This window comes from Podarcis tiliguerta, assembly GCF_965153285.1.
Source record: "Podarcis tiliguerta genome assembly, chromosome: 6".
Lineage (NCBI taxonomy): Eukaryota > Metazoa > Chordata > Lepidosauria > Squamata > Lacertidae > Podarcis > Podarcis tiliguerta.
Genome location: NC_139539.1, coordinates 84904053 through 84915068, shown reverse-complemented (window position 1 = coordinate 84915068; position 11016 = coordinate 84904053). Strand labels below are relative to the sequence as shown.

At 41.8% G+C, this 11016-nt stretch overlaps 1 protein-coding gene across 1 annotated transcript; it reads left to right on the top strand.

Moving 5' to 3' along the window:
- The first annotated feature begins 10033 nt into the window (after positions 1 to 10033).
- LOC310679482 (small nuclear ribonucleoprotein Sm D2-like) lies at positions 10034 to 10732 on the top strand. The gene has a single exon (XM_083444691.1). It carries the CDS (start codon positions 10097 to 10099, stop codon positions 10439 to 10441), a length of 345 nt encoding a protein of 114 aa, XP_083300817.1. The 5' UTR covers positions 10034 to 10096; the 3' UTR covers positions 10442 to 10732.
- The last annotated feature ends 284 nt before the right edge of the window (positions 10733 to 11016 follow it).

The following is an 11016-nucleotide window of genomic DNA, read 5'->3' as shown; positions in this document are numbered from 1 at the left end:
TAATTTAGTATCTGAATGATTGGTATTAGTAATTGTATTATATTTTGGCATTGTTATAATGAGGCTATTATTGGATTATTGTAATTGAAAACTAATAAAAATTATTATTACAGTGGTGCCCCGCAAGACGAATGCCTCGCAAGATGGAAAACCCGCAAGACGAAAGGGTTTTCCGTTTGCAGAGGCGATTTGCAAGACGAATTTCCCTATGGGCTTGCTTTGCAAGACGAAAATTGACGAAAATTCTTGCGATTTTTTTTCGCTCCAAACCCCCTTTTTCTGAAGCGCTAAGCTGCTAAAAGCATTTTAGCAGCAAAACCGCTAATCCCTTAAGCCTTAAAAAGCCGTTTTTAGCCCTTAAAATGTCAATAGCGCTAATAGTGCTAATCCGCTAATGGGCTTGCTTCGCAAGACGAAAAAACCGCAAGACGAAAAGACTCGCGGAACGGATTCTTTTCGTCTTGCGAGGCACCACTGTAACAATATTATTATTAATAATAAAGATGTAACCCATGGCATTAAATTGTGTTTGTGTGTACAAATTGTTAATCCCTGAACAATACAGTAGCACAGATGCTTCATGTGGAAATACAGGACCAAATCAATGTGAGGCCTCTTTGCTAAACACACTATCCTCCCTGTCTAGATTTGGGAATGAAAGAGTCAGTGGATGAAATATGAGTTGCAAGCAAGCATTATTGATTGTGGGGAACATCTATTATGGCATTTTCCTTGGCCTCTACTTTTCTGGCTTTGTAGAGCTTGAACCAATATGAGATAGCTTTAACTCTGGTCTTAAACTGTCAAGTTGTTGTTGTTGTTTTTTTTTTAATCATTTGTGTTTGTTACCTTTCGGGGCCTGGCAGGGAAAAATTAGGTCAGAAAAGATTAATGCTAAGGTTTCCAGCTTCACTTACCTGCTTTCTTTGCTAATTCCTATTTTTACTGCAATAGTTATCTAAAAGCAGAGGACAAGGTTGTGAGCGCTATATTCAAACTCTTCCTTTGTTCTCATACAGAATTTCTTTTGCAAATGATCACGAACCAAATTCTCTCTCTCTCTCTCTTTCTCTTTTAAGCAAATGCAAGCAAATATAGCTGAAAGAAAAACAATCCATTATTGTATTCGTTCTTTCTTACACTTTGCATTTCATTATTATATGGTCCTATGCACTTGCGATCAAGGCCCACTAAATGCAGTGAGGCTTACTCCTGAGTAAGCGTAGAATTTCACTTGTCAACTTATTCGTGCCTCCTCACCTTGCTTGACACATAGAAATTGAGCAAAGGAAGCTTTTCCTGATGTTTATTTATTTCATAAACTTTATACAGTCACACCTTGGGTGACAAACGCTTCAGGTTGCGTTTTTTGGGGTGAGGATCGCCAAAACCCAGAAGTATCAGAACAGGTTACTTCCAGGTTTTGGCGGTCGTGCATGCGCAGAAGCACTAAATCGCGCTTTGCGGATGCGCAGAATTGCAACCCGTGCATGTGCAGACGTGCACTGCAGGTTGCGGACGCTGTGGGTTGCAAACGTGCATCCCGCACGGATCACGTTCTCAGCCCAAGCGTCCACTGCATACAGCTGGGTTGTTTTAAAAAACCGAAGAGTTGTTTGCTCAAAGAATAAAATTACACCTAAAAATAGTTAGAAACAACCATTTAAAACATTCAAAAAGGGAATAAAATGAACAATAAAATGCTGTACAAACAAATTAAACACGTGCCAGCATTCTACATATATTTAAAAAAATCCCCTGAACTTTTATTTATGGAGAAAATGTAGCACCCTGCTTGTGGTTAACGCTTAGCTGGAATGAAATATTCAACGCAGCAATAGAGAAATTAAAATAATAATTTATTTGTCAGACAAATAAATGATAGGCACAGTGGTATATGGTTACCAAAGCTCTGCCCACTCCAGCCCTGAAGGCCAGCACTTATATTTCCTCAGCCCAGCCCCCTTGCTCCTCCTTTGGCTGCCTCTGTCCAATCAGCCTGGTTGAAATTCCTATTGGCTGTTTGCTAGAACAAATAATAAAAGATACACCCATTTCCTATTACCTTTTATGGGAGACAAAGAGCTATATTTCCTTCTATCCATAAATGGCAGACAAGTAGCCATATATCTTACATTTGCCTCGACAAGGCACCTTAATTACCAGATCACCTTTTGCCCCTGTTGCCCCTTCAAAACAAATGGCTAAAACAGATGGCTCATGGTATTAAATTTTATCTTAAACAGAGATCTTGGGTTCACATTCTCACACACCATCAATGAAATAAGAATCTAACATAAGAATCTAACATTTCTTACTTTCTAAATCCTTTGCATAATTACATTAAGCCAACAAATCTCATACATAACATAGATAGCTTTTTAGAAGAAAAGGCTTTTGCAAAGAAAAAAAGGAACTCAGTAAAAACAGCTTCAAAAGAAGTCTCTTCAGTTTACACCCCCCTTTCCCAGCCAGCTGCTTTTCCCATTAGCTCTTCCCAAAATTTTAACTTTCTCAGGATACCTTAAACCTTAGGAAAATATGGCTAGAGTCTGATGGGAGGCACATGGCATTATTTTCTGTTAAACAATAAATCTTACTATTTACCAACTCTTAATTAGTGTTTTTGCAGCTTGATTGTATTCTGTAATATGTAGGGTCAGTGTAACATTTGCTCCCAGCCTGTAATTTCTCTTTTACAACTTTAAGAAACTTGTCTCCTGCTACTGCTATAAATCGGGGGGGGGGGGGGGCCTTGTTCAGGAGAGCAGGAAGATAAACAACTGCCAGAGTACTTAGCCAGCTGGATTCTGCCTGGCATGAAACATACAAACATTTGCAAATATATCTTTAAGCTCATTTCAAAATACAGGTCTTGATCAGATGCCTCAAAAGTGGCATCTACTTAATTGCTAAATGAATGTGTGTGCCCATCTCCTATTAAAGGTGCGATAGCAAGGCATATGAACTCTCTGGATCTGCTAAGATGTGCTATGGTAGCAACTCTCCAAGACGCCTCGAGCTCCTGTCTAGAAAGCTGGAGGGTCTGCCTTCCTTTCTTTAGGGCAACTAAATACAATACAATAAAATAAAAAGCAAAAATCCATTCCTTATTTCCCTCCAGACTTCCTTCATTTCCACAGCCTATTTCCATGCCCTCCAACATTTCTCTGATGAAAATAGGGGTGTCCTAAGGAAAAATGGGACATTCCGGGATCAGAATCTGGGGTTGCTTCTGTAATTCCGGGTCTCTCCCTGGAAAATTGGGGCACTTGGGGGGGGGTGTCCTGTATTTCTTCTGGGGTGGGGAGAGTTGTAGGACGGTTTCGTTAACCAGCTGGGAGACAGAAATCTTTTGTGATCTACTGTAAATGATCCACAGCAGATTTCAGTATATCTCCTGCCCATACCTGCCTGCCCTAAGAGTTCGGGTTTGCAGCTTAGGGTTTGCAACTTATCCTCGATGCAACAGATGGTGTTGGTGGCGAGGGGTGTCTTTTCCGGGCTTTGGCTGGTATATAGGGCTGCCCTTGAATGCATTCAGAAACTTGAACTGTTGCTACTAGGTTGCTGGTGAAGAAGAAGAAGAAGAAGAAGAAGAAGAAGAAGAAGAAGAAGAAAAATAAAATTTTATTTATATCCCACCAGGTTGCTGGTTAATAATAATAATAATATTTCTTTATTCAGAGTTTTAGTCAGTTGGCTGTGTTATTTTAGTACAATCTCTCCATGGTTGATGTTCGTGATATTTGATTATTATTATTTTTGTAAGAAGAAGAGTTTGGATTTGATATCCCGCCTTTCACTTTAAGGAGTCTCAAAGCGGCTAACATTCTCCTTTACCTTCCTCCCCCACAACAAACACTCTGTGAGGTGAGTGGGGCTGAGAGACTTCAAGGAAGTATGACTAGCCCAAGGTCACCCAGCAGCTGCATGTGGAGGAGCCGAGACGCAAACCCGGTTCCCCAGATTACGAGTCTACCGCTCTTAACCACTACACCGCACTGGCTCTCGAGTAATTTTATAGTGGGTATATTTTTATTTAGGGTGTTACGCTCTTCTGCTGTAAGCTACTTTGTAAGTTCACTCGTGTGGGGAAAGGCAGGGCATGAATTTCAGTTGCAAGCAAGAGTTATTTTCCTTTTCCTTAGTGCATATTTCAGAAGGTGCACTTCAAATTTCCTGTGTGGTTTCTGGTAGAATGGAATCTGTTGTGTAATGCATTTTGTGATTCACTTTCTTACCTATCAGGATATTGTTGAACATGGAAGAGTTTTTTTCCCCCGTCTGAAGGAAATTGTGATGGGTCACTACACTGATCTAAAGAATGTTATTCAAATATGCCTTATCTTGTTGCAAGAGGAAATTCATTTCAATGGATTCTTATATCTGTTTTGTGTTCTTTTTTCCCCCCTTGTTATGGCTTGTTTGGGACCATAAAGAAGGCTGATCGCCGAAGAATTGATGCTTTTGAATTATGGTGCTGGAGGAGACTCTTGAGAGTCCCATGGACTGCAAGAAGATCAAAACTATCCATTCTGAAGGAAATCAGCCCTGAGTGCTCACTGGAAGGACAGATCCTGAAGCTGAGGCTCCAATACTTTGGCCACCTCATGAGAAGAGAAGACTCCCTGGAAAAGACCCTGATGTTGGGAAAGATGGAGGGCCCAAGGAGAAGGGGACGACAGAGGACGAGATGGTTGGACAGTGTTCTTGAAGCTACCAGTATGGGTTTGACCAAACTGCGGGAGGAAGTGGAAGACAGGAGTGCCTGGCGTGCTCTGGTCCATGGGGTCACGGAGAGTCAGACATGACTAAACGACTAAAACAACAACAACATATGGCTTGTTAATCAGCAGATTGTCACCATTTTATCATATTTCTTCAAGGGTGGGGGGAATCAACCATACCTTGGAAACCTTTTATGATGGCATCTATGTTTCATATCATGCCCCTTTACCTACATCTCTGCCCCATTATGGCATTACGCAACAGTGGACTTTCTCCGCCAAGTCCTATAAATGCATTTGATTCCCTGCCACCTGCCCACTTTCTGGCAAAACTCATAGCGCAGCCGTTATTTATCGTTTCCGACAGTTGTGGCTCCCAGCTATTTACATTCGTTATGTGCTAAATACCACCGGAGACTGAAACATGAATAATAGAGCTAATTGTCCTTCACTAATCCAGTGGAACGACAAAATGTTAGACAAGGAATCTTTTCCGCAGGAAGCCCATAAAGATTTAGAATTTCCATGAGTGCAATTGTGTTTTGTGTAGTTATGGCACACTTCAGTCAAACAGGATTGCAAGATTCCGATAGAATAAGACTGTGGGGGCATTCTTCTGCTGGTTTAACCTTTGCCACTTCTGTAATGGCTTTCCATGAAGATGGATGTCAGGGAAGGAAAATAAAGCCGAGGTGTTATAATGGGGAAACTTGGAAGAGATAGCTATTGCAAATGTTTTGCTTCCAAGCTATATCGGAGTTGCTGAGACGTCCAGAAAGTCTCCCCTGATCGTCCTGCAGCTGGCTAAGTACTCGGGTGTGGGGGGTGGTTTTTTGTAATTTAATCAGGCAGTCCCCCCTCTCTTCGCAGACGGGTATCTGCGGGGCTGTGGATCTTAGTCGATAGGAGCCAATGCCTAAGGCCAATACCTTTCAATTCTGTAATCAATAAAGTTGTGGCCTTTTTATGCCCATTAACCTTAAATAACGTATCCAGTGTCTTCATTTCACATGGGGGAGGGGACTTGCCACGCAACTTAGTTCCCTCTGCCTCTCTGCCCTGATCCTCTGCAGCTCAGGAGAGGCTGGAGGCTTACCGGACCCAGAGGCAACCTCAGCTTCCCCTGACGGGGCTGAGAGTGGAGCACCTGCAGGCAATGGGTCCTCCATCACCTCAGGGGCCAGAGCAGACTCAGCTGGTGCCTGCACCTGAGGATCCAGCACAGGTGAAGACCCTTCAGGTTCAAGCCCCAGTCCTGGCTCAGCTTGTTCTGGAGGCGGGGACTCCTGTGCAGGCTGGGATTCCTCAGGTTCAGCCTCTGAGTCCGAATCCCAGGCCATCACACCCACATTAGGCAAAAGATTGGGGTCCCTGCCAGCTCTACAATTCTTCCGTTCATTCTACTTACAATAGGAGTTAGACTGGCAAAAATGTATAAAAACTGTAGTGATGGCTGTTGGAGATGCAACAATGGGGCAGGTACCTTTCTACACATGTGGTGGGAGTACAAAGAGATAGTGGGATTCTGGGAAAATATTTATAACGAATTGAAAAAGATGTTTAGATTTTCATTTGGAAAAAAAACCAGAATCCTTTCTCCTAGGCATCATGTCAGAGGAAATAAAAATAATGGTCAGACCAATATTTATGTATGCGACTATGGTGGCAAGGTTATTAATTGCCCAAAACTGGAAAAGCAGCAGCGTCCCAACTAAAACAGACTGGCTATCTAAAATGATGGAATACTTCCATATTGCCGAATTAACAGGGAGGATAAGAGGAGATATGGTACAAAAAGTGAACAAGGAGTGGGCTATCTTTAAGGAATACATCAAAATCTATGTGGGGGAAATTGAATTTTCGACAGATATTGAATGAATCCAAAAAATTTTTAGAGTAATAATAAATTTTATTTATACCCTGCCCTCCCCCAGCCAAGACCGGGCTCAAGGTGGCTAACATCAGATATAAAAACTATTGATTGAAATACAACTTTAAAAACAAAATTAAAATACAACATTAAAACATCAAAATGCAGCCTCATTTCAGTATAAACTCAAATCAAAAACTTTTGATATTATTATCATTATCATTATTATTATTATTAATACCCCACCCATCTGGCTGGGTTTCCCCAGCCACTCTGGGCGGCTCAAACATTAAAAACATTAAAAATATCAAACATTAAAACTTCCCAGGAGTTCCCTAAAGGAACAAAAACTCCTGGGTAATGTGGCCATTCTACAGCAATAGAAATTCTACATTTTCTTCCATTGCTTAACATCCTCAGGTTTTTTTTCTCATCAAAGGGATGTCGTCGGCTTGATACAATGAATTAAGCTTTTGAGGTACTATTACCCCCAGATATTGAAACTGTATATAAGGGGAGTATAGTAAAACTAATTCTTGCTTATGCTAAGGAGGGAATGCTGCCAGTGGGTCAATTAACACGATTGCCATGTTGTTGGTAAAGAGATTCAAGTTACGGTATGCTCCCTTCTCTCGCCAGATATCTCTTTGCTATTAGGATTTACTTATCCATACATATCAACAAAAGTGAACAACGTTTTCAGAGGGCTCTTGAGATCTCTAACCCGAATCAAAACATTAGCTATATTAAACAGGAAGTTGCAAAAACCAGCAACAGATGTTTTCTAAGTGATGTCAGTTATCAGAGAAGCCAATTTCCCGGTGCTTAGCATGTTACAGTGGTACCTCGGGTTAAGTACTTAATTCGTTCCGGAGGTCCGTTCTTAACCTGAAACTGTTCTTAACCTGAAGCACCACTTTAGCTAATGGGGCCTCCCGCTGCTGCCGTGCCGCCAGAGTACGATTTCTGTTCTCATCCTGAAGCAAAGTTCTTAACCTGAAGCACTATTTCTGGGTTAGCAGAGTGTGTAACCTGAAGCATATGTAACCTGAAGTGTATTTAACCCAAGGTACTTTGTAGTTTGAGAACCACAGGCTTAGCAAATTGTCAGCTAAAATAATAATACTAATAATAATACTAATAATAATAATAATAATAATAATTTGTTTGTTACCCCGCCCATCTGGCTGGGTTTCCCCAGCCACTCTGGGCGGCTTCCGACAAAGATGAAAAATACACTAAAATGTCACATATTAAAAACTTCCCTAAACTGGGCTGCCAGATGTCTTCTGAATGTCAGGTAGTTGTTTATCACTTTGACATCTGATGGGAGGGCGTTCCACAGGGTGGGCGCCACTACCGAGAAGGCCCTCTGCCTGGTTCCCTGTAACTTGGCCTCTCGCAGTGAGGCAACCGCCAGAAGGCCCTCGGCACTGGACCTCAGTGTCCGGGCAGAACGATGGGGGTGGAGACGCTCCTTCAGATATACTGGACCGAGGCCGTTTAGGGCTTTAAAGGTCAGCACCAACACTTTGAATTGTGCTTGGAAACATACTGGGAGCCAATGTAGGTCTTTCAAGACCGGTGTTATATGGTCTCGGCGGCCGCTCCCAGTCACCAGTCTAGCTGCCACATTCTGGATTAGTTGTAGTTTCCGGGTCACCTTCAAAGGTAGCCCCACGTAAAGCGCATTGCAGTAGTCCAAGCGGGAGATAACCAGAGCATGCACCACTCTGGTGAGACAGTCTGCAGGCAGATAGGGTCTCAGCCTATGAACAAAGACTGGGGGTTTGGAAGGTTCCCAGGGTAACTGGGTTAAGTTGAAAGGAAAGGAGAGTTTTTAGTGGGGTAGATAAAAATCACTGATTTCTTAAATATATTTTTTATTTAAATTGGATTTTTAAAATAAAATGCTTTTGGGGGGGGAAATCTTTCTAAAGATAGTTTTCCATTTAACTTGCATTATAGTCCAAAGGCTATTCATCAGGAAATAAAGATTTGTTTTAAGTTTTTCATGTGTGCTAAAACTCTGTAAGAAGGCTGATCGCCGAAGAATTGACGCTTTTGAATTATGGTGCTGGAGGAAACTCTTGAGAGTCCCATGGACTGCAAGAAGATCAAACCCATCCATTCTTAAGGAAATCAGCCCTGAGTGCTAACTGGAAGGACAGATCGTGAAGCTGAGGCTCCAATACTTTGGCCACCTCATGAGAAGAGAAGACTCCCTGGAAAAGACCTTGATGCTGGGAAAGATGGAGGGCACAAGGAGAAGGGGACGACAGAGGACGAGATGGTTAGACAGTGTTCTCGAAGCTACAAACATGAATCTGACCAAACTGCGGGTGGCAGTGGAATACAGGAGTGCCTGGCGTGCTCTGGTCCATGGGGTCACGAAGAGTCGGACACGACTGAACGACTAAACAACAACAACAAAAACTCAGTGTAAGGTTGTTGGGGTTTTTGGAAAAATTGTTTAACCACATCAGTTAACAAACGTGGATACATATTCTATAATGTTACTGTTTTAGTTAAATAAATTGTTTAAATCGTTCTTCAGGAAATGATCATTTTTAGCCTTCCAATGAGGTACAGCAGAAAAGTCATCCAAATATAAACAGTTAACTTACTAAACCTCACCATAATTTCATAATTATCTGTCTATGTATTTCTAATAGTATACCCAAATCAGTAATTTTTGATATAACTGTAAAAACTACTCTGAAATTGTATTATTCCAAAAATGAAACCTTCATCTGGTTGCAAAGATTAAGATTATACCAGCAAGAATGAGTCTTTTTGTAAAATACTAATAAAAATCAAGTCTTAATGACTATTGATTTAAATCAATTCAATTTAAATCAAATCCACCCTGGTTTTTAGCAACATGTTCTATATATATATTCATACATCTTTTTTACATCCATTCTCTTTTTCTTTTTCTTTTTACTTCCCTCAACTTGCCTGATACTCCTTCCCTTCTTAATTTCGTACACATTTCTGAAACCTCACCTATTGTTTTGTAAATTAAATCTTGTTTCACTCATATTCTAACATTTCTTTTTACAGAGCTTCGTTAAAGCTTACAAACGTTACTTGTTTTTCACTTAAATTATGCATATACTCTGTAAACTTTTCCCAATCTTCTGTAAATCTCTGATCTCGTCGATTTCGAATCCTTCCTGTCAGTCTATCAAGTTCTGCAAAGCCCATCATCTTCATTCTCCAGGTTTTTAGCAACATGTTCTTGGAGGATGAAGGCGGAAGAAGACAGACTGGGATCCATCTTGGGAAGGCTGGCTGGGAGAGATGCCTTGAGCTTCAGGGCTGCACTACTATGAGGTACAAGCCCCTCTGGAAATGACCATGCTCTATGCAGACTGAAGCCATAAATAGGTGAATAAACCATATTTCTTAAACCTACGACAGGATTTGCAAACCCGCGACGGAGCAGTTCGCCACGCGAGTCGACGGCTAGGAAGAGGAGAAGGGCCCAGCCATGAGCCTCTTAAACAAGCCCAAGAGTAAGATGGTCCCAGAGGAGCTGCAGAAGAGGGAGGAGAAAGAATTCAACACGGGGCCCCTTTCTGTTCTCACCCAGTCTGTAAAAAACAATACTCAGGTGCTGATCAACTGTCGAAACAGCAAGAAGCTGCTTGGCCGGGTCAAAGCCTTTGACAGGCACTGCAACATGGTGTTGGAAAACGCTAAGGAGATGTGGACAGAGGTGCCCAAGAGTGGGAAAGGCAAGAAGAAATCGAAACCTCTCAACAAGGACTGCTACATCTCCAAGATGTTCCTACGTGGAGATTCAGTCATTGTGGTGCTAATCGCTGGGAAGTAATAGGCTGTCAGTAGGCTGTAGGTGCTTGAGAGTCTAGTCCAGCAAAGAGCTGTCTTCAGGGTAACTACCAAGAGGCTATTATGGTCTGCTGATGGCTTTAGCCAATAGCATCTTCTTAGCAGCTGCCTGCTCTTCGAATCATTTTTGTGCCCACGAGTGTACCCCGATGAAGGAAAGTGCAAGGCTTCTTGCTATTCAGAGAGTTGGCTGATGAATTTTCCAATCCCCAGACACCTGGTTATGTTCATATATGTTGCCCGATGACCTTTTCTTTTGTAATAAACATTTTGTAATAAACAGGTGTTCCTCTAGCAAGGAAAAAGCAGTTGTCTCGCAAAAGGCCCTGGATAGATGTTGACCTCAACATAAAGATTTTCCTTTGAGTTAGCACTAGAGGGTACACTATGTTTAGGACATAAATGCCAAACCCTACCTCTCTCTTCTCTTTCTTTGCCGCCAGCTAAGATCTACTCCAGGAACTCTGGTCTAAGGTAAAGCATGTTTGGTGCCTTCTGCCAATATGGTTACAGAAGCTGGCTTCTGCAAATTTGCTCCCAAAATATTGGTAAGAACAA

Coding starts and splice junctions, on each gene's coding strand:
- LOC310679482 (XM_083444691.1), top strand. CDS start 10,097: ATGAGCCTCTTAAACAAGCCCAAGAGTAAGATGGTCCCAGAGGAGCTG.